Source organism: Pelecanus crispus, chromosome 4 (assembly GCF_030463565.1).
Source record: "Pelecanus crispus isolate bPelCri1 chromosome 4, bPelCri1.pri, whole genome shotgun sequence".
In the NCBI taxonomy this organism is placed as follows: domain Eukaryota; kingdom Metazoa; phylum Chordata; class Aves; order Pelecaniformes; family Pelecanidae; genus Pelecanus; species Pelecanus crispus.
The window spans coordinates 2,827,336-2,849,505 of NC_134646.1; the positions used below are offsets into that span (position 1 = coordinate 2,827,336).

At 50.3% G+C, this 22,170-nt stretch overlaps 1 protein-coding gene across 5 annotated transcripts; it reads right to left on the minus strand.

Moving 5' to 3' along the window:
- Window positions 1-3,983: 3,983 nt before the first annotated feature.
- CCNI (cyclin I) lies at window positions 3,984-21,152 on the minus strand. 5 transcript variants are annotated; one of them, XM_009490873.2, is made up of 6 exons: window positions 21,005-21,152; window positions 11,322-11,456; window positions 7,647-7,721; window positions 7,338-7,478; window positions 6,288-6,518; window positions 3,984-5,674 (listed from the first exon to the last, which is right to left on the minus strand). In XM_009490873.2, exons 1-6 carry the CDS (start codon window positions 21,116-21,118, stop codon window positions 5,216-5,218), a joined length of 1,155 nt encoding a protein of 384 aa, XP_009489148.2. In that variant the 5' UTR covers window positions 21,119-21,152; the 3' UTR covers window positions 3,984-5,215. The 5 variants fall into 5 exon arrangements, with proteins under 5 accessions (XP_009489148.2, XP_075564767.1, XP_075564768.1 ...); XM_075708652.1 differs by having other exon boundaries at window positions 7,461-7,478; window positions 21,005-21,129; XM_075708653.1 differs by lacking the exon at window positions 11,322-11,456 and having other exon boundaries at window positions 21,005-21,129.
- Window positions 21,153-22,170: the final 1,018 nt, after the last annotated feature.

Below are 22,170 nucleotides of genomic sequence, written 5' to 3' on the forward strand. Positions count from 1 at the left end.
GCCCCGTGGCACAGGCTGGCGGGGTGCGGTGCTGTGCTGCTGTTGGCTGCCGTGGGCTGGGGCTGGGTCGCGGCGTGCCGGCCAAAGGGGACTGGGGTGTTGACCTGCTCAAGGAACGAGCATCTCCCCCATGTGCAGCGCCTGCAGATCTCATGCATGAGATAAATACTTCAAGAAGGGTCCCCCAGGCTACGTAGGGTGAAGTATCAGTATCTCTCTGAGGCAGCATCGTGGAGAAAATTGTGGAGAGGTTGCTGCTATCATGTCTTCAAAGCAAACCCTTCTGGGGCATTAAGGGAAGATGGGGTGTCGCAGAGAGTAACGGCTGCGCAGCATGTAAAGGTGAGCTGGGATTGTTGCTCGAAGGCATTTGAAACAAGTAGCAGTGCTCTGCTAAAACGTGGCTGCCGTGCACTCGGGTGCTCCTTGGGTTTTGGGGGGACTGTGCTGAGTAAGAACACGCATGGTGTTATGAGTGCAGTGGTTTTATCCCGGTGCTCCTGAGGGAGATGAGGCAGCAGGGAACCGAGCCTGCAGTTTGAAACTGGTTTGCCTTCCGGCCAGCCGTTCACCTGACCCTGTGCTCTGCTGGGCTCCTACCTTGCCTGCTCTGGGCCCCTGCTAGAGCGAGCAGACCCTGTGCTTGGCACGTCCGTGGCATGAAGCATTGGGGTGCTGTGAAGCTTGTGGGAAAGCCACGTGAACATGAGGAGTCACGGGCATCGGGGGATTTTCTCCTGTGGGTAACGGAGCCCTGGCAGCGCTCCAGGACAGTCCAGCGAACGTTCTGATGCTCAGCCCGCTACCATCGTAGTGAGGCAATGCTATGGGCAGGGGCCAAATTTGGACTGCGTCATCGCCCGGGTTTTTTTTTGTGGGGAGGAAATGTGGGAAGTGGTTTTTCTCTCTGGCAATGCAGGTTATTTCCAAATCAGCTGGACCTTGCTACACGGGGGAGCTGATCTTGCTGGGATATGTGCCTCGCTTTCAAAGGCAAGCTTGTCTTTGAGCATCACCTTTTTAGCCGCAAAACATCGTAAATGCGTACACCGGTGCAGCCAGCCACGCAGACATGCGTTCCCTGGGCTCCTTACTGGCCCCAGCTGGCCTGGGACGCAGGCGGCCGCAGCACCAGCAGCAGGAGGAGAGCTGCAAAGCTGAAGACCGCCTCATGACGTGGCTGGGGTCCCCTTGAGAGCCCCGTGTACCGGCCCTGGCCTCCAAGACCCAGGCTGGCCGCTCCCCGAAGCACAACTCAGCAAGTAGACCCCCGGGCAGCAGGGCTGAGCTAGGTCTGGCTGTGTTGCCCATGGCTCACAGCAGAGCTGGGCACCTGCACTTGGGGCATGGGTGTGGCTTTGAAAGTTCATCCTCTGTATCCTCTGCATCCGTATGCCTTCATGGTGCAGCCAGGCTCTTGGGTGTATGAAGATACAACTGGGCGTTTCCTTCGTGGATACGTTCCATACATGGTGGTGCGTTGAAAGGGTGTGTTGAAAACTAGCGTCTTGACAGCAGAGGTAGAGAGAGAAAAGAGACAAGCTCGCAAGGTGCGTTTGCAGCTGCAGACTGGGTTTTTCCTTTTGCATCCGGAAGAGCAAAAGGCAACGGGATGCTGCTGGGCAACGCAGCCCGAGAGCTGGCCCACGAGTGTCCTAGGGGGCCACGCGAGGACAGCTGCCCGTCAGCAGGACCCTGCAGAGGTAGGTCTACCAAACGGGGGCCAGGTTTTGTCTGTCTCAACCTTATTTTTTGTTGGTGGAGTTGCCTGTATCCAGGCATAAGATAATGGGTGTGGATTTGTGCATGGTGCCAACAAAACAAAAGGGCAATCAGCTCAAACTGGGGCTGGGGGGGTGCCTCTGCGTTTGGGGCTCGGGAGTGTGAAAGCTCCCTTGGCAGCCAGGGAGGTTTGGAGTCCTGGGTGTGCGCCTTGCAGGTGCGTGCCGAGCTGGGGCTGGGGCTTGGCCAGCTGGGTGCAGCACAGGAAGGCTGGGAAGGTTTCTGGGCAGTGACACTTCCCAGCGTTGCTCTTAATACAGGGAGAGCCAGGAGTAACGCTGTGTTCATTGAGCGCAGTTCTGCAGGCAGATTATTATACTGCAAAACTAACTTCGTGACTCTCGCAAGCTGCTTCTTGCTAGAGAGCCACCCCATGCCCCTTCGCTGCGAAGAACAAAGTTGTTCCTTTTCCCCAAAGCAACAACAACAAAGGCTCCTCTCCTCTGGCGCGCCTGGGGCCGAGACAAGCTCAGCAGCTAGCGCGGTCACTGCAGAGCTGGCGCGGGCCGGGGACGTGCCTGGTGTGGGGCCAGCGCAGGGCCTGCTCTTGTCCTGTTGCTTTTTGGGGAGGAGAAAACGGTGAGAAGGAAAGCTCTTACCTTCTCACAAAGCGACTCGCAGCCATGCCTGCAGCACATCTGTTGAACTGCTCCAGCAGCACCAAAATCTCTCTCCTTAACGCCTGGCTTCTGTTCCAGCCAGGCCCCTGCCAGCTGGCACAAGCAAGCGCCTTCCTTGCCTCAGTCCCGTGCCAACCCCTCTCCTGGTGCGCGTCTGCAGATGGGTTTGGGCCCTCATCCTCGCGAGCACCTGCTGGCGCTGCCGAATGGGGTAAGGGGGAGCGCGGCCCTTAAACTGGGAGGGGAGGAGTGTGCGGAGGGGGAGAAGCCAGCGGAAGGTGAGGCTTAGGTTTCTTGCCGTGGGATGACGATGCCGTGGCGCTTTGGCCCCCATCTTCTCTTCTTCCCCCGCAATGTGTCTCATACCTTTGGAAGCCAACTAAAATAAGCTGTAGTCCCACAAAACTCTCTCTGCGGTTTTGTACCGCGCAGGCCAGCATCGTCAGAAGAGTTACAAGGGCCCTGGCTCACCCTTCTCCGACTGCGTACGCACCCGGAGCTCTTAGCAGCAAGCGCGCACACAGACTGCCTTCTGTGCAGAAACCACGGCTGCCTGGCTTGGCTGTCAAGGGGTGTGAAAATTACCTGGCTCTAATCTTTCCCGTGCTACTGTTGTCATATCTAGTGTTGGAAACTGGGGCAGTTATTTTTATTTAGAGCTGTTAACGCTGTGTGTGATTTAACTGGAAAAGGTGTCTGCTTTGAAGAGGGTTTGAAGTAGTGAGCAGCAGTAGCATGGAAATCCTGCAGCGACGGGGTGTTTTGCTACGGGTGCGCTAGGTGAAGCCGCGAGGCTGCGCAGCAGCCTGGCTGGAGAAGATGAAACAGCGGGGAGAGAGAAAAGGTCAGGGACCGGTTATACCGTAAGGACGACAGGAAGGGCTGGAAGGGAAGGAAGGCGCACGCCCCTTGGAGAAATGCGGCCTCGGGAGGAGGTTTCCAGGACACGGGCAGGAAGGGAGCTGAAACCCAAGAAAAGTTTGTCACAGTCTGCGCACAACAAAAAGGATGGCACCTCAGAAGACATGAGGCTCCTCCTGAAGTGCCCAAGACCAAAGCCAGCCAGGAAGAAGGCGAGATGACAGAACAGAATCTGTTCTGTAATCTGTGAGCTTACAGGAAAGAGCAGGCGTGAAGCCTGTACTAAGTTTTTCGTCATCAAAAGTGGTTTTCAGTGGAGGGGATGTCAGGCAAGCAGGAATCTGCAGCCAGCCTGGGTATGGGAAACTTGACCCTTCAAGGGGGTGTGCAGAATGACCAAAAAGGAGCCGGTTACAAGCCAGGCGAGATGGAGCGTCCCAGCCGTGCACCGCCGGGCCTGTGCCCGTGCCCAGCCTGGAAGGGGAGCAGCCTGGGGACTGAGGAGGGAGCAAGGAGCGCCAGAGCTGGGCCAACGCTGGAACCGCTGCAGAGGCTGTGAGGCCATGTTGTGCAACTCCCCTGGCACCCCGGTGGCCCGGCACCCCAAAAGCCACCTTCTCGCAGGTCTGGCACGGAGCAGCTCCCTTGCAGCCTCCGGGTAAAACTAGTCCTGGACTCGGATGAAAAGCACAAACCAAGACTCGGAATCCAGGACAACTTTCTTTATTGCTACCAGAAGGCTTTCATCAGTACAATGGCTCCAAATACAATACCTTCCTCAGGGCTGTGGAGAGAGCTTACAATTGGGACAGGTCATTCTGAGAAACAGAGGTTGTAACATTTAAGAGACAAGTTTTTAAAGGTTCTACTCTTGGTTAGAAGTTACATGAACACAAAACTTTGAGGATTAGGGTCTTTTGGTTTGGTTTTGTGGCTGATAATTACACACCTTTCAAACCTCAGGCGTACGTAGCCGCCCCAGCACCTCACCGAGCAGTGCTGGTCACGTTCTAAGCTTATAAAGGTATGAGGAAAAAAACAGACTCTGCAGAATTTAAGGTTTACGCTTGATGTAAGTCAGGCATTGGTAAAAATCCGCAGAGTGTGCAATGTTTCTTGGAGCAAACAAGGAAAAAATACCGGTTTTGTTCAAGTGATAGAAAATCCATTAACCGCTTTCTGCGTTTGAAAAGGCAAACTGTTTTAACTCGGAGAAGTCTCTGTGTAAGGTACAGAGTGGAGTGGCCGGCTGCCTTTGTGTTCTTCTAGAGTACGTTCACACTCCTGTGGTTATTACTGAAGTGTGGAGCAGCTCGGAAGTGTTGGTTTTGTGTATTTTCCTGACTAACCTTTTGTTGAAATCCAGTTTTTAAATATTACCACATTTAAACACCAAAGTGCTAACAAAACAAAAAAGGTCTTTTTCTTTAGAAAGGAAATGGAAAGCTGTCGTGGAGGTTGGGTAGTACAGGACATCATGCACAAGACTCGCTGAGAATTAAAAGAGGAGCAAGCAGAAAGAGAGCAGGGAGCAGATGGAAATCGGATCAGAGAGGTGTTAGTTGGCTGGGAAACCTGGAACAACTCTGCACGACTGATGTGAGCTCTTGGACATGGAGAATGGGTTACAATACACAGGAGCAGAAAAACAGTGGAACTGACGACACTAGAAAGGAACAATTTCTTGCTACTTTTTTTGTTTGGTTTTTGGGTCTTTTTTTAGATTTTTATACTTTTTTGTCTTTTTAAGTGCTTAAATAGTGGAACTATAATTAGCCGCACAAGAAAAAAAATTGAAAAAAGGGTTGGGATTTTTTTTTTCCTGTTTTTTGGCTCCCTTCAGTTCAGCCTGACAAGGTATGGCCCCTTCTCCCCCCACTAAGAACACAGGATGCCAGGTTCTGCATGGTTTCTAGAGCAGCTATGACGGAGCAGGTGGTGTGCACTCACAGCTACATAACAGACACCGGCTGTAAAGGTGGACAAGGGGAAACGTTGCCCTCCTGCCTCGAGACATCAGCGCCACAAACAGAGCCCATGTTTTCAAGAGCCACTACCTCTGGAGCTATGTCTTCGTTGTAGAGACGCTTGATACCATCGTAGAAGTCGTCCACTTCCATCTCTTCCACTTTACGCTTGGCAGAGGCTTGCTTGCAACCGCTGGGAGCTGGCAGACGCTGGTAGAGCGCGGCTGTACCTGTGACTGGCACTTCTGGCCTGCCGTTGTCCTTGGAGAAACCTGGCCCTGGGACAGAGGAGGGCTGGCATTTGAACGCTCCTCTGTTACAGGTCACCAGGGTATGCTGGAGGGGACTGTAGACATATACAGAATTGGGCAGCAGAGAAGACTGCAGAGTGGAAAGGTGATGTGCCACAAGCTCCCGGCAGTGGATGAGCTGCGAGCTATCCATCTGGAGGGGGAAGACAAGCAAAGATACCGGCGTTGCGGGATCGCTGCCACGGAGAGGAGAGGCTGTCAGCCGGGGCAGGGCTAGGGCTCGGAACACGCCGGCCACCTGTGCACCTCGCTTTGCAATGATACGCTGGAGGCGGGAGAAAGGAAGTGATAAAGGACCACAAAGGCCCCCAGCACGGCGACTTGCTAAGATACGGACCCCTGCTCCTCCTTGCACCTCATGGGAATAATGGGGGGAAAAAACCTGTCGGATATTGAAAGGTTTCACTGTGTATTTTTAGCAGCTTGAGTGTTTGTCTTTCCAGTATGTGTCAGACCACCCCTGTATGCTTGGAGTGAACGGCTGAGCAGCTCACTAGGACTTTCTGCCCGGTGTCTTATTTTCTCCCTGGTGCAGAGAGCGCCTCTATACATCGGGGCACACAGCTCCTCTGTGTCACCTACTGGATGCAGTCAAGAACAGGACTTTGCAGAAGTGTCCCAACCAAGCCTCCCTTCAGGCTGAAGCAGAACCATCCTCGCAAAAGCGCAGAGTACTGAGCAAGACGCAGCCTTCCGCAGCCCCTGGTCCCTCCCCGCTGCAAGGTGTGGTGCCGGCACCCCCTCACCTGTGCCTTCTGGAGCAGCTCGATGATGAGAGCCAGCCAGTCGGGGAGCAGCTTCTCCAGCTCCAGGCTGACGATGGCCAGCGCCAGCATGGAGCCCTTGAACTGCAGCAGCTGGTAACAGGCCATGCAGTGCAGCAGCTGCTTGGTGAGCGCTGCCACGTGCTGAGAGGGACTCAGCTTGGGCAGGATGGTCAGTAGCTGAGGCCTGTTGGACACCGCAACTGCGTGGAACTGAGGGGGGAAACAAGCACATGAGGCAGCTGGCGTCACCGACAGGCAACCCCACCGGCAAAGCCACAGCAGACCTCAAGAACGGCATGCGACAAGTCTTCGAAGCACGAGGATATTCCAGCTTAACCGCCAAGGCAACTTCCACGCCATGGGAAAAACCCAAAGCGTTGAACCTGCCAACAGCTTGGCACGGCCTTTCTGGCAGGACCTGCCATCATACACATATCTGCCTGGGGACCAGGCTTCTCGGGGCTCTGCAAAAGGCTATCCCCTGCCGCCCTTCTCTCTCAACAACGCAGGTTCGGTAGTCCAGGTGTCCTAGACAAAAACTCCTCGAGCAAGCGGAGAGGATGAAATTCAACAGAGAACCTCAGGACACTGTCCTTCCCTTTGTCTTATTGTGCATCTGGTTCTCCGGCCATGTCTTTCTGTAGCAGGCACAGAGCACACCCATCACCCAGCATCAGCACTTTCTCTGTGGTTGTACTTACTGGTTTTGTGCTGCCTGGCATTTAGCTTTGAGCCAAGCCACTAGCGATTAATGCTTAGGGGCAAGGTTTTCGGGAGCTGTGAGTCTTAGTGTGTGGTTTAACATGCCTCAAAACAGGTCAGGTGGCAGGCCCACATTTTGGAAATTGCACCCAAAGTGTCACAAGTCTCTGAAATTCTCTGGCAAGGCTTTTCCTTTCAGAAACTACTTGTACGGAGGAATCACGAACACATCCTGAGGTCTTCGCTCCCCTACAGGTCGAGTTTTTGTCTAGGCACCTTAGTTACACCGAGGGACACCAGAAAGAACGTAAATAGCCCCTTACTTACAATATGAAGGAAATCCAGTGGCGTTGCCATGTGAAGATCCCAGTTCAGTTTATCCAGGATAATCTTCTCCATTCTGCGAATTTCAGCTGGAGAACAACCGCAAAAGCTATCCCGAGCCAACACCTTCAGTACTGGAATCCTCTGTAAAAGCCAACGCAAAAAAGAAACTGGAGAACCAATCATTATAGAAATCACACGAAACACTTCATTCCTGTCCTGGCAAGCGTCGGCCACCATGTACAAGCAAAGGCAGGACTGGAAGAGCATATATTCAGACAATGCTAATGTAATAAGAACAAAAAAAATTACCTCATCTTCCTCAATGGTCTTTGCAGCAAGGAAGAAGCAGCTGATTGCAATACAGTTCAAGTACTTTGGACGGGCCTACGGTACAGAAGAGCAGAGAAGTCTCGGTATGAACGTGATACAAAAATAATGCACAATCCTTTCTGGTCAGATATCCTGAGCCCCAGGGTCTCGGCTGCCCGTGCAACGCGTTCTGGATCAGCGGGCTGACCTCCAGCTACGCTACGGCGGTGGCAAGCCGCGCCAAGCAAAAATCCATACTCCATGACGTAAGGCGGAACAGCAATCTGCCAGCCCTGTGATGGTAACTGGCACCCGCTGATGTGCAGCGCTGGAGGGGAAAGAGCTGGTTTTTTAGGCAGCGCAGTAGAAATACGGAAGGAGAGAATCAGAAGGGCCGGCCTGTCACCTGGCAAAAAAAAAAAATTGCCACTCCACCTGCTTCAGGAGAGCTCTGCTGTTAGTGCTGCTGGGGGCCAGACACAGAATAGGAAGGAAGAGAATTTAAAAATGCTGTCCTTGCCTAGGGAAGTATAAAATACCCATAAAACTTACCGCTTGCGTAATTTTGCACCGCAGTTCTCAAAACTGTGGCCCAGAGATGATCGTGGGAGAGCGGGTCCCTTCTACAGTGAGTTGTTTTAGGCAAGGTAAGTGAAATTTGGAGGGGAAAGGGTGATTTTTCATGTGCATCAAAAACTCCTTTTGTGGGCCTCGGTTGCGGGGATGAGGGAGGAAGCAGGATGCATCGGCTGTAAGTATTTGACAGTCCCTGTGATGGACCAGACTAAGCACACGCTCCGAATACGGCGCATCTGCTGGAGCTTTTGCTTAGCAGCGGTCTTTGCCAATTTGACTGTCTGACAAAGGACTTCACTTCCAACATCAGCGTAAAAACCAGAGAGGCACCGTTTCTAAACCTTGTCACAGCCGAGCAGACCGCTGCAGAGCCATGCCCCCACCTCCGGTACCCTGCTGGCAACTGGTCCTCTTTTGTCCACATTAGGAGATGCTGAAAGCAAAGGTAAGTGAAAATCCTGCACCGAATCCGAAACCCTACTTACAGCCTGAACTGTTGCCACGATTTATTCTTGCTAGGTACATTTTGGCAGATGCAACCGAGCAATGGGGTGGGTGAAGGGTGAGATGCTGCACGTTACACTTGTGCAATGAGCTGTCAAAGAAATCCAGAACACTCTTTCCAGAAAGCAACAAGAACACAGGATGGTGTCCAAAGTGAAGATCTTTACCTACATTCAGCCTCAGTTACTTAAAGGACCATGCTATGCCTAGAGCTTTGGTTTTCTAGTGCTATTTAAATTTCAAGTTAAATACATGTAGAGAATCCACACTTGGGGGCAGAGGGAGTGTGCGTGCACAGGTCTGCTTGTGTGTTCAGGTGTCGCTCAAAGCAAAGAGAATAAATTCCCTTAGGGAAAGACTGGAACTTGGTCTTGACCACACAGGCAGGTTCAAGGAAAACTGTCAAGTTAGTGCAAAATAATGTAAAGCAAAGGACACCTTCTGCGTTGTATTCAGGGAAAAGCAGGTGTCTAGAGCAGGTTCGTATCATCAGGGAAGCTTATTTTCCCCTATATTCTTTCCATTATTTTTTAACAGTAATTTTGTCTCCTCTTTTTTCCAAGTGCATCCCCTCTAGAGACTGACCTGGAAGGAACAACTGTGTCTTTTGACAAAGTGTGTTAAAACCCAGTCACCCATCCTGCTCTCCTACAGGAGCTTCTACCTGCCTGTGTTCACGGTGAAGGGAAGGGACTAGTTGTCTTAATAATAAAATCCCACGCGGTAGCGCCTGGTAAGAAAACAAAAAAAAAAGGAGTTAAGCTGCATCAGAGGAATGATGGCTTTATGGGAGAGGAAAACTGGGGGAGGGAACGCAAAGCCCTGAGCTGTTTGAACAACGCTCACCCAGACAAAACACCTTTCCACATTCCTGCTCGCTGCCTGCAGCACGCAGTGGACTCCTGACTCATATTCTCATACCTGCTTTGCAGACTCCTTGGCTGCTGCAAATTACTGGAAGAAAAACTGTACTTGAGGGCATTAGCTGTTGATTTAAATCTATTTCCCATCTCAGTATTTCAGTAAATCAGCTACTTTGAGATTGCCTTAAAAAGAAAAACTTCCATGGCTTGTAATTAAAACATTATCAAGATTTATTAATATTTAAAGGGTAGGTTAATGGATGATGTCGCTTGCATTCTACCAGACTAAGCCACGCCGAAATGCAAGCACAGGGGCTGAGAATACATTCTTCCGCTTAGATCTCCTAAGCTATACTGCTTCCCTAGCAGTGCTGGTGATGAGATTAGACGCACGTGCAGATGAGACTGCAGATCTGCTGAGCATGGGACGTAACTGAGCAAACACGGCAAGAGATAAGGCTACCCAAAGCCCGACTTCACAACTCAAGGCCAGGGATTTCGGGTTGACCCACAGTTTGTTCAGTCACTGGCGCGGGTGCAAAACATGGCCCGAGCACAGCGCATCTAATTTGCCTCTGTGGCAGACTTACAGGGACAGAAGAGCAGCGGATCCCAGTTGCAAGTAGCCCAAATGCTACTTTTTAATTTGTCTTTCTGTAGTTGCTACGGTGTAACAGCCTGAAAACCAAACGGGCATGTATATTCTGCGTTCAGTACAGCAGGAGTGGACAGCCTGTCACTCTGAGGGCCTGCACCCACGCTTGCTTACCTCGCTCTCCTTCACATCTGTCTGACTTGACATCAGTCTTAGGCTTTTAGTCTGTCAGACTGGCTGTCCAGCGGGTAGTAGAGAAGCTACTCCCCCAAAAAGCAATCACCTCTGGCTGTATCTTCTTCCCCCGTTTTTTTTTGCTCATTTCCCTGCATTAGCACACTTGCCAGGCCCAAACTTGTCCTCAAACATTTGTTTCCTTCAGCTAGTTTACTGCTAGCAGGTGCTCCCAGCAATTCTAGGCGGTACAAATGAGATTAAATGCAGTTAAAAGGCCAGAGAAATTAAAAAGTGAGCAGGGACTTTCCCTGACTCTTCTGTCGGAGGGCACTGGGCCTAGGTTTCTGACTGTGGGCTAGTCGGCATTTCCTTTAGCTTACGAGTCAATTTAGGTTAAGGTACAGACTGTTGTCTTTTTATCTAAAGCATAACCTCTACACAGCCTCTTTTTCTGATTGCTTAAAGGAACAGGTACTCTGCCGAGGCAAACTCAACATTCAAACCAGGTTAGGGTGAGCATGTAGTTCTAGAGGAAGGGTGCTTCTTTTCTTAGTTCAATATACATTTAAACTAATGAGCTGCGTTATGTGAAGGAAACGGGCAGAACAGAGGAAAGAGGGAAAATATTCCTGCAGGTGTAAGGAGTAGGTCAGTTCCCCGAGAACTGCGTGTTCTCATGAAAGGAATGGCTGCTTTCACCAGCTGAAAACAGAGTACGGAAAGAATCCACCTCCAAAAGCGCCTGGTGGCAGCGTGCGGTGCCAGATCCACAACCCAAAATTAAGCTCCTGGCGTAGCGCGGGTACCGTGCTATATATGTGTCTGAGAAAGGAAAGAGGGTGTGAGAGCAGAGGGGGGAAGTTAAGCATTTCCATACAGCCACACCACTAAGGCTGTACACAGAAATAGCCAAGTGGGTGGTAAAAATCTGTTTCAGTTTATGTATCTGCAAATATTTACCTTTACTGCAGCTAAAAACCTGTCCAAAAGGCTGATGGCCAGGGCGAGCGTTTCTGGATAAAGGTGGAACTGGTATTTGAGCTTGGCCAGCCACTGAATGACCTCATCCCTCTGCTTTGGAGAAATGGCTACATCCTGTTGGAGAAAAAAAACAAACTATCCTTACACGCAGGCTGAGCAAGTCGGAAAAGACCAAACATTTTACCTCCGCAGGAGTTATTCAGCATGGAAACAAAGCCTCCTTTGGAAAGGGGGGGGGCCTCGAGCCAGCCTGAATGGCCACTTTGTTCTTGCTGTTACTTACCCCATCCCAAGAAATCTGCCCTGGAAAAGACAACTTTCCCTACAGCAGCCTCAAACATCACTCAGAAATTGCACTGTACAGTGGGGGAAAAGAGGAAGGATGTCTTCTTGTTTCTCAGGTACTGATGGGGTGTTTCTCCAGCTTAGCTCCTAGAGATTTGTTTTGGTTTTTTTTTTTTTTAATCTCCTCAGAAGGATGTAGATGCACAGAAATGCCCAGCTTGCACCAAACCAGCGGTGCTCTGGGAGCCAGGCAGGTGCACAGCTCCTGACAAACAGAAGAGGGCAGGGACCGGGTTGGTGTTTTGAGAGGAAAGGTTTATTTTTCCTCCAAATTAGGGGGGTATTTTTAGCTCAGTATATGTTAAAAAAAGAAAATTCCAAACAGCTTTCAAAAGACCTTTAGCAGTACAGATAACTGTGAACTGGGGTAGCACAGGTACAATTTCACTTTAAAAAGTCTGGGTTTGGTGGGGTGGTGTGCGGTTTTTGGGTTTTTTTTGTTTGTTTTTTTTTTTTTTTTTTTTTACCTTTTGGCCCAAGTCACCACTGCTGATCTGTTTGGAGAATGGCTGAATTTCAACCACATGTACAGATGAGTCATTGACACAAAATCTTTTTCTCTGACTGTCTTCAGAAATATTTACAGCTTTTCTATAGCCTTTGAATTCAACCAAGTAAAGGTCTGGTCTCACTTCAGCGGGCATTATTTGGGGTAATGGTGATTACCAACGATGTGTCCAGAAGTCAGAAGCAAAACCCAACGGCGTCCCTGTGCTCTTTTGGTTACCGCTGAGATGTTTAAGAGAAAGAAACAGAGTGAAATGCTGGCTGACCAGTTACTGTGGAAAAGAAAGCAAAGGGCTTGTGCAAACCAACATCACGGCTGGGTTGTAGCTGTCCTCCCAGCAGTAATGGGGCGGGGAAAGTAGCAGAATTTTAGAAAATTAGAACACCCACTATTGATGCAAAATAAATACTTCAGGCTCCATCTACAACTAAAGTACCTACTGTGGGCGTGATACGGGCAGTAATGTGCTTTGTTACAGGGCTGCTGCCTCTCCTGCCTGGGAGTCAAGAACACGTGTGAAAGCAGAGCGCTGTAGGCAGAGCTGTAATTACACTCGGGCCCCCCTGAGGACACCAGCTTCACCCCTTTTGTTGTCACTGGCAGCATGGCATCTTTACTCTGCGCTTAACTTCCTTACAGGTGCTGAGCTCCACCTTCCCCACCAAGGGGGACACAAGGGGCAGGGAAGGTGGCAGGGCTGGAGCCCCGGGGCTCGACGCTGGGCTCTGGGACAGTGGGAACACAGCTGGTTACCGCTGCTTGCAGACACGCATCCTGCCAGAATGTGGCCACCCAATTCCCTTAGAAAAAGTCCATCAGTAACAGTGCTACTGTAGCAGGGGTCTAGTCTAAAGATGCGGGGCTGTGCAACCCAAAGCTGTTTCTTCTAGCTGAGCTAATAAAGCAACACTACCTCTGGCTGCCAAATGTGCCCCAAGTGCTGTATCGGGTGCTCCCCTGAGGAGAACAAAGTCCTGCCTTGTTGTCTCTCCTGAAAGCCCTGACGGTGCAACGGCGTCGGCAGGACTGCGTGTCTGATCAGCTGGGCCACCGGTCTCAGCCGGGACCTGTGGATGCCACTTGACAACAGCGTGGCTTTTTAAAAAGCACCTACCATTTTTCAGGCGAGGAGAGAAAATTGGTTTTCTCAATTCCAAAAAATAATGATCCTTTCTAAAATGGGTATTGCAATTTAAGGGTGAAATCTGAGCTGCGCTAGAGGCAGGACACCCGCTGCCCACAATGTGTTGCGCTCGTTCCAGAAATGCTAGTTCGGCGCGTGCTGGGAGTATAATGAATATACTACATGGCAGTAAGAGTTTATTAAATGCTCCACTAAAAACATCTTTGGGACAGTGGGATGAGGACCTAGAACGTATCTGGGGAGAAAAATGGGCAACGTTATGTTACCTACTGGCTGTTCTTATAGAACATACTTCTCCCGTAGCAACACGAGGCCTGTACAGCTGAACCTAAAACAGGCAGAAAAGGGAAGAGTGACGGTTAAGATGAGGTTCCTTATTGCTCTATTCATTGCGCCTGTTTTAAAATGGAAGGAGACAAGGCTGTACAAAAGGGCTTGTAACCACAGCCGGGTTGGGACAGTGTTGTGGACTGAAAAGGTTTCAAGCTGGTTAAAGGATTATTGCTTAAAGGATTATTTTGGAAATGCAGTCTCTGGGTGAATCCAGCGGATAAGCTCGCCTGCTTAATGCCAACCTGGCCCCACCCTATCAAACAAAATAAACTTGACTTTCAAAACCCGACTCTGAGTTTTAAAATCACCGCACTGATCCTGTCGCAGCAGCTTTGCTGGTGAAGCCAGCAGGAACGGGCTCGGGCCCTCGGCTGGCAACGGGAGAGCTGGGTCATCAGTGCAGGAGCAACGGGGCAGCAGCCTCTGTCTCTTCCCATTCCTGCTCGTTCCCGGCAGAAACTCCCACAGCTCCTGGCGCTGTCTGTCCCAGCTCCATGCTCTTTTCCCTGTGCCCGCCAAAGCAAAAGGTTAGGCCTTCTAAAGCAGCAAGGGTGGGAAGGGTAAGATCGTCTTTCTATGCTGCCTCTCAGTTTTCAGTCCTCCAAGATACGGCCTTATCTCTTCTTACCCTTCACGGGCAGCGTGAGGCTGAAAGGCAGAATTTCAAATGCGTGCACTGCCTTCACATGCCAAGGCTGTAACAGAAAGAATAGCAACTGTACACTCAGTCCCTGGTAACATCAGTCCTTTCCATGTGAAAAAGAAACGGTGTTTAATCTAAACCATTGAAAACCAACAGTGTATCTAAGCAAGATATAAAATTAAAACAAAAAGCAGCCCCCACACAAAGCACCGGTTTCCTTTAAGGTGAAGGAATGACTGCAAAGCGAACTCTCGTCTAGGTATATGCACAGCAGAAGTAAGGCTTCAAAATAAAACCTGGCTGCTTAAGAACTACCTGGGGAAGCAAAGGGAAGGAGGTGAATCTCCAGCTTTTTTCTGCAATAACATCAATCCTACAGAAAGTCTGTCCACTCCAGTCTCCAATGGCAAATAAAAGAGCACAAGGGTGGGGGGAGAATCCCCTCACGCAGGAAAACTGGGTGAGTTTAAACCTCCTCCCATCAGCACGGGGAAAGCTCCTTACGGACAGTTTTAAGAGGCAGGCAGAAGGAATAAGAACTGGTCCGCAAACCCTGCTGCTACTTCCAAGCAGGGCAAGGAGCTTCCCATGCAAATGTATCGGTGTTTTTTCCCTCTCCCTCCAAGGTGTACCCGTGTCATCCTAAGTAACACAAATAAGAAATGCAGCGCTGTATAATTAATTAAGCAGTGAGGTCGCTGTTCCTTAGTTATATAAAATTAAAAGCAAAAGCACTACAGCAGCTGAAAGTGAAAAAAGTCCCTCTGGGCTGGAAAGCACAAGTTCCTTTTTGGCACGGAGGTACTTTCCCACAGTCGTCGCCTTCTGCTGCTCGCAGCCTCCGCGTGCGGCCAGCTCTTTGTTTTGTCGCCGCAAATCCACCGCTGCAGAACGTAACCCCCCAGGGTGGAAGAGCACCAGAGCCTAGCGCGATGGCTTTAATTAGGGAAAAGTAACCCAAGCCCCGCAACGCCGGGCTCCGTTCTCACACAGCAGCAGCAGGTCGCTCTGAGGCAGATCTAACAACCGCCCAGGACCCCCAGCTGCTGCGGGGGGACCCCATCACCTGCCCCCCAACACCAGCCAGCGCAGACGGAGCCCATCCGGGTGCCGGCGTGCTCTCCTCTGGACTGGCGCCCGTGCCGATATTTGCAGGAGGCGCCGCTTGGCTCGCCCGCAGCGGGAAGCCAAGGAGGCAGCCGCACGGAGCACGAGGGATTTTGGAACTGTTTCGCTCGGCAGGAAACACCCCATGGAGCACAGGCAGGACTCTTGCAAAAGCGCCTGACAGAGGTTTACGGAGAGCGAAGAGACGCAGTGCTGCTGCCGCGCCGCCTTAGAGTAACTTTGACAAACGGCCCCGCGCGCTTACAGCCATTCGCTCACAGCCACCTCTCCGTCTACGCCGTGCTTGGGACCGATGGCGACGTGTAACGGGGCAGGCTGAATGTGCCTGCAGAGCGCGAGATCAACCACTGCTCTTTAACGGTGCTGCTTTCCTCCTTCACCCTGCTTGGTGCCTCCGTAAAATAACAGAAGAGGTTTCTGCAGCTCTTTCCTGTCTTCCACCTGCGGAGCGCACCAACGCCTCCATCCCTCGGGAGGCCGGCGGCAGCAATGGACGGAACGCCGCACGCAACGAGCCCTGCCGGTATCGGCACAAAATCTGATACCCGAGGAGCACGACAGGCCCGGCAGGTGTGCGAACCCATCAAAGCTATTCCAAACCCCTGTGTGAGTGACAGACCTCCGGCTCCTTTTCCAAGCCCAAGATGTGATGCTAATTCCCAGCTTTTCAGAGTACAACAGTGTGTGTAAACCCATCCCTTTTGTTTCAGCACGAACGCAAGTAAGCCGCCTTGAAGAACTACAGAGCTAACAGAATGTGTTTGGGACACACATGGGGAAGCAGAGGGTGTCAGCTTCGCTCTCTTCCTTACGTAAAGCAGGGCTACATCACATCGACCTGCTTCCTGCCATTGTTTGCTTGATGCCTTATCAAGAAATATCCCGCCTGTCGCTCCATCGACGAACATGCTTTTAAACGCGGTTGGCGAACGGGAAGCTCCTGTGAAGGATTCCTGACAGGTATTTTACATAACACGGCACAAGGCCAGTCAGCGTGCCGGGACCGCAGGTGACTACACCGAATAATGAAAGGGCAGCGCCGTGCTCACCGTGTCCCTCATTTTACCACTCCAAAGTGAGCAACCGCAGAGGTCGGTAATTCTGCCCAAGGGCGGGAACACAGCGCCCCATACAAAACACGCAGACCCGAGGCCTCCAGCATCTATGATGGCCAATATCTTGTTTGTCCAATTCCCAAATCAGTGTCCCCAGCCCCATTTCTTAGGCAGAAAGTGGCCTGTGAGGCCTTGGCGATGGTGAGAGGCACACAGAGCTCTTGTTCTGCTTCCCGTTTACCGACAGCCGAATCGCCTTGTAACCGTCCCTGACCCGGCAACCCTGCCGCGGGGCCTGCCGCACGGGACAGGAGGGCCGCAGGCTGTGAGTCAGGCTCCAGAGGGCGAGCACGGTACAAATCACCTCTAAGAATACCTTGAGACTTTAGGAAAATGCAGTCTAAAAAAAAAATGTTATCTGTGAACTCAAACATGACTTGATTTTATTGCTGCCTAATCGAGGCAAAACACCTTAGCTGGTAATTTTTTTTTTCTTTAGTGGCTGCTGTTCCAGACAGAGATGTTTTGCTCTTTCCCCTATTTGTTTCTGCCTAGTCCTGCTGCGGGCTCCTCAGGGAGCAAGCAGGTGACCTTTACCAGGACTGGGAGGCTTCTGAAGAGGGCGGCTGTAAACACCGCAGCCAAATCGGTCCTTCCTTGGGTCTCGGCAGCGCTTGTTTTATGCCAGAGCAACCCCCAGACTGACGCCCGCTGGGTTGCTTCTCACTCGTACCCGCTGGGAACTGGAAGCGCTCTCCCGATACCTTTCCGAAGTGGCGTTTTGCAGGGTTTGCCTACAGTTTAGAGCTCAGGCAGCGCGGCCCCTGCCATCTGCACGGTAACGTGCACGAACACTGGGGAGAGAGATTACTGCTGGGCAAAGCAGAAAAGCTGGGTGCGTTAACCTCACAACGTTGTACGAAAATGGTCCATCGGTCCCCGATTCGCCTGCAGGATAAAACAGGCACCAGAAGGTTAAAAGACCGACCCAAGGTCATGTGCTGAGACAGTGGAAAAACTGGAAATAAACTGAGGTCTCCTGATTCCTCAAGAGGTACAGAGAACAAACGAGAAGACAGAAAGAGCGAGCTACAGTGGGCAAGAAAGGAGAAATGAGAGAACTGACACTGTGTTGCTATAAAAAAATAAAAATCTTGGCTTACACACCTCTGTGCTGCAAAGTTACGTGGCAACGTGCAAAAATCAACCTTTGACCAGTCTTTACTGCTTGATTTCTCAAGCTTTAATCCCATGAAGAGTTCAGAATGACATCTGCATATTGTATAACCCAAGAGAGGTGGGGGGGGGGGGGCGGAAAGAAGGGGGGAGAAAAAAAGGCCAAATACGTTCAGAAGCACTAGGAGGGTTCCACCTATTTTTTCCAGGCTGAAAAGCCCCTGTGACATCTGGCTTTGCTACACTGCAAATACCCGGAGCCAGTGGCCTACATTTAATGGAGGGAAACTAAAAGAAATATACGTGCCAGTAGGAAATGGGAGCTTTCAGACAGAAAGTAAAAACAGAACAGAAAAATCACATACATTATCAGTACCGAAGTCCCCAACAGATTGCGCAGCCGGTACTAAAAATGTAAAGTCTTCCTGTTTCTGTAATGATGAGTTTCTTTCTTCCTTTCAAAGATCTCATCTCTGACATGTATTTAGTAACTGAATTTGTTCCCGTTTTGTTCATTAGAACCAAAAATGTCTCCTAAAGAATCAAAACTGAAAGTTTACTGCTGAAAAACAGTTACGGTGTACCTCCAATCTGATCTTTAGATTTTCTGGTAGACGCACTCACATTTTCTCATTTGCAAACCAGATGACTTCATTAAACCCCTTTCTGTAGTCAGTCTACCTTTGTAGCAAGACATGGAAAGTTACGCACGCTCCGAGTTGCCAGATCTGATAGACAGAAGGATGCAGATTTCCTGACTGGCATGGGAAATAAACAACAGTTTGATACGAGTGAGGTTTTAGGCTGCAGCTGTTTTCAAAAGAAGGCAGTAGATGTTAGGGAATATGACCTTCTTCCAGATATTACAGAAAATAGGATAATTCACACTGAACATCCGTGACTGCAACACTGCCAAAATGAACGCTGCAGGAGGGGAGGAACACGTGACGGTTTGAAAAGTCGGGTGTCACAAACTGTAGGAACAGAGAGCAATACGTGACTACAGATACAGGGTTTTCAGCCGCACCGTGGCACTGCAAGTCCGGATTTCCCTAGAGCAGGCAGCTGTGTTTATGTTCGCTTTTAAAATCTGACCTTGGTACATTCTACACGTACGCACGCACAAAGATTTCAATCCAATTTAATGATTATTTACTGCTAGAAAACATTTAATACTATGGCATTCTAGGTGATAAAGTCAACGTCCAAACTGACATGTAGGAAAACATAAAGGAAAAGGTTACAAAGGCAACACAGTTTTGGGGGTGGAAAATCCAGGAGTAGAAAGCCTAGGGTGAGAAGCACAGCGGGCCAGGAAACGCTCCCAAGCACGGACCTCAGTGATACTGTCGAAGTGCAGGGGAGGAGGGAAGCGATCCTTCATCATCATGACATAATCACACACTAAAAGGACAAATTTGGTATTCATCCAGGCCAGACCCGAGGCTCTGCTATCGAGCACAAACTTTACACTGGCTTTAGCCATCAGGCTGTTTCCATACTTGATCTTACTCTGACTTTTCAAAGCAGGCAACAGAGCTGCCTCCCCGGTTTCATATTCGGCAGACGGCCCGAAGTCCCCTTAACTTCTCTGAGTATTTACCGCTGAGGATGACACTTTGCGAGGTGACGTTACGACCCCCTCGAGATCCCTGGCAGCGGGACAACTGCTCTTCACCGCAGACAGGGCTGAGGCTAGGCCTTCTGCTGCAGCGACAACTCGAACGCGGCACAGGTGAGGAACCTCATCTTCAAAGGGCAACAATGCAATCCTGCAAGGGAGGGATTGCTAGGAAGACTGTCTAATGCAGGTGGTGGTTGCTGAGCCACCAGAATCAGCTTCGCCAAGGCAAAAATGCAAGCGCCTTGTCCCTGCGAAATCTTCACACGAGAATCTGGTTTGGTTACACCCTCTTGAGTCCCTAACCTGTCTTGTTATACTGTAACCTTATCTCCCTACATTATAATCACTAACCCCAGGAATACTGCCAGGCTGGTTTACCATAAACCAGGGTCTTACACTGTACGTGCCCGAAGACAGCCACCGCTACAAGGTACTCAACACCCCTCACAACATACTCAACACACTCAACAACCAACGGGTGACAACCAGGTCACTTATTTGGAAACTGAAATGTGGATTCACAAAACTAACAGTGAGCCCCTTAAAAACGTATTTGTTCCTACACAACAGCAGTGGTTTCTCGTTCGCCAGACAGAAAAAACAAGCGCCACGCTGATTAGCTTTGACAACAGCTGACATACTTGCGTGAACATTTTACATGAATCAAGAACAGCAAGACTGGATCTGAGCCCACTGGCGTGGTTATTTCTGCCCAATCCAGCCACAAAGTACCAGCAACTCAACGACAACTGTCCTCACGTTCCATGTTTTGTTTTAAACAAAACTTTGCAGAGTTCACAGAATTTCTGAGCGCACATACTAGACAGACGCCTCCTCCGCAAGGAGCGCAGACACAATTCAGGCTGGGTAAGGCCGTGAGCGACCTGGTCCAACCTCCCAGCTGGCCCTGCTGCAAAATTTGAGCAGGAGGTTGGACTACAGACCCCCGCGCTCCCTTCCACCCTGAATTTTCCTCCAGTCCTGTAAGAACATTCCTCACTGGAACAGGCCAGCGCCTGGCTCTGCTTCCCTTGACACCAGCTTGCACCCTGCTCCATAAATAGTCCTATTACAGTCAGTGGGCTTCTTCCTGAAGTAGACAGTGCCTTACCAAGTCAGATCCTCATCTGGCTTCAGCTGATACGGCTACAGGCCACCCTGCAGAACTAGGCTGATTTACACTAGGGAAGAATCCGGCTCAGCATGGGAAAAGGCGACAAAGTCAGGCTGTCGCTGGGAATATGCTGTTTCAGGGGGAGGCCTGAGCTAAGCTAGCGCTAACGGTTCATGTGAGAAGACGTCACTTCACGCGGGAAGCAACCAGCGTTTCAACGCTGTTATCAGTGAACTGAGTCCAAGAAAATGAAGCTGCTTTTAAGAATCGTTGCAGAGTTGGTGCCCGCTAGAAATGTCCGTTAATTATCCACACAATCTGTAAAACTAGTTTACTTGAGACGCTATATGTACGTTCTTTCACAGGCAACAGCAGAGATCTAACACTGCAGGCTGTGCAAGTGTGTTCTGTACCCCTGATTGCAGTTGTGTCCCTCAAATAAAAAAGTCATCACTTACTTCAGAGGCTAATTTCCCAGGTCTCAAGCAGAAGGTAACTTCTCATGCAACAGATTCAGTTGTTCACATAAAAATACACCAGAGGATAGGCTCATGCCTTTACTAAGGTGAACGATGTGAAGAGGAGACATTACCTGATTGGGCTGAATTTTCGGCACATGTGCTTTCCACATTTGAGCTTCCCTAGAGATTGCCGTCTCCAGAAGGAGAGACAACCTCTGGCTCTCCAGGGGTCCTGAAAACTTCATGGTAACCCTTGGATCCACCTGCCACCCAGCTGGATACAGCTACCTGCAAAACCAAAGACAGCCTGGTGAAATACTGAGCCATGCCTGGCCGGTAAACTGAGCAAAAGAAAGCACAAAGGTGACTAAAGCTGCAAGAAATGGCACAGGCTTATCTGTAACACAGTGAGTAGGTACTGGGCAAACCCACCCCAGGAAACCCCAACCAGTCGGCTCAGATTCAGATGAAGCTGGGTCGAAATCATCCACAGGTCTCCAGCACCTACGTGGGCTGGAAAGCCCTGCCACTTCGAGGTTTTCTGCTTCTACATTACGTAGGCAATCAGGCAAGACCTCTCCCGCTTCAGCAGCACTAAAAAGTAGGGGTGCTTTACGAAAAATACTTGAGAAGAGGGAGGAGCTGTATGACAAATACAAAGGGGATCTCAGTAAGTTGGTTGCCCCGGCCTAAATCTCGCTGAAGTTAAAACCAGTCTACCTGTGACTTCAAGGGAAATTAAGACTGACATTGAAAACATTTTTCAAAAATCCCAGCCTTGGGAGTCTGGTTGGTGCCAGCCTTACCCCGGTACTCTCAGCAGCAACAGGAAGTTCTGTGCAAAACAGAGGAACGCTTGTTCGAGAATTTAAACGATTTACAAGCTGAAGCCCGACAAAAAGATCAATGTTGTCCCTCTCTGCATAGTATGGTTTGTAGCTTCTCACAGAAGCTGCACCCTGTTTCATGTGCAATGCAAACGTACCAGGGAGTTCAGGAAGGGTTCTCTTGGGTCTAATCACTCTGAAAAGACGTTAGAACCACAAAACTTTAGGGCACGTCTCTGATTTTAGATAGGAAATGTGTTTTCAAGGAGGAAAAAAAGCAGCAAGCCCAGTGACAGCCTTTGCAAAGCATGAAATGACTACAAGCCGGGTTAAGTGACGGAGGAAATTTCTGCAAGGCCTACAGCATTCAGAAACACCTGCTTCCACTGGCAGAAGCAATGATAAAAAAGCACGCAATCTAAAGCAAAACACCTCGCTACACGCAAAACAGAAAGAAGGGGGGTTCCCTT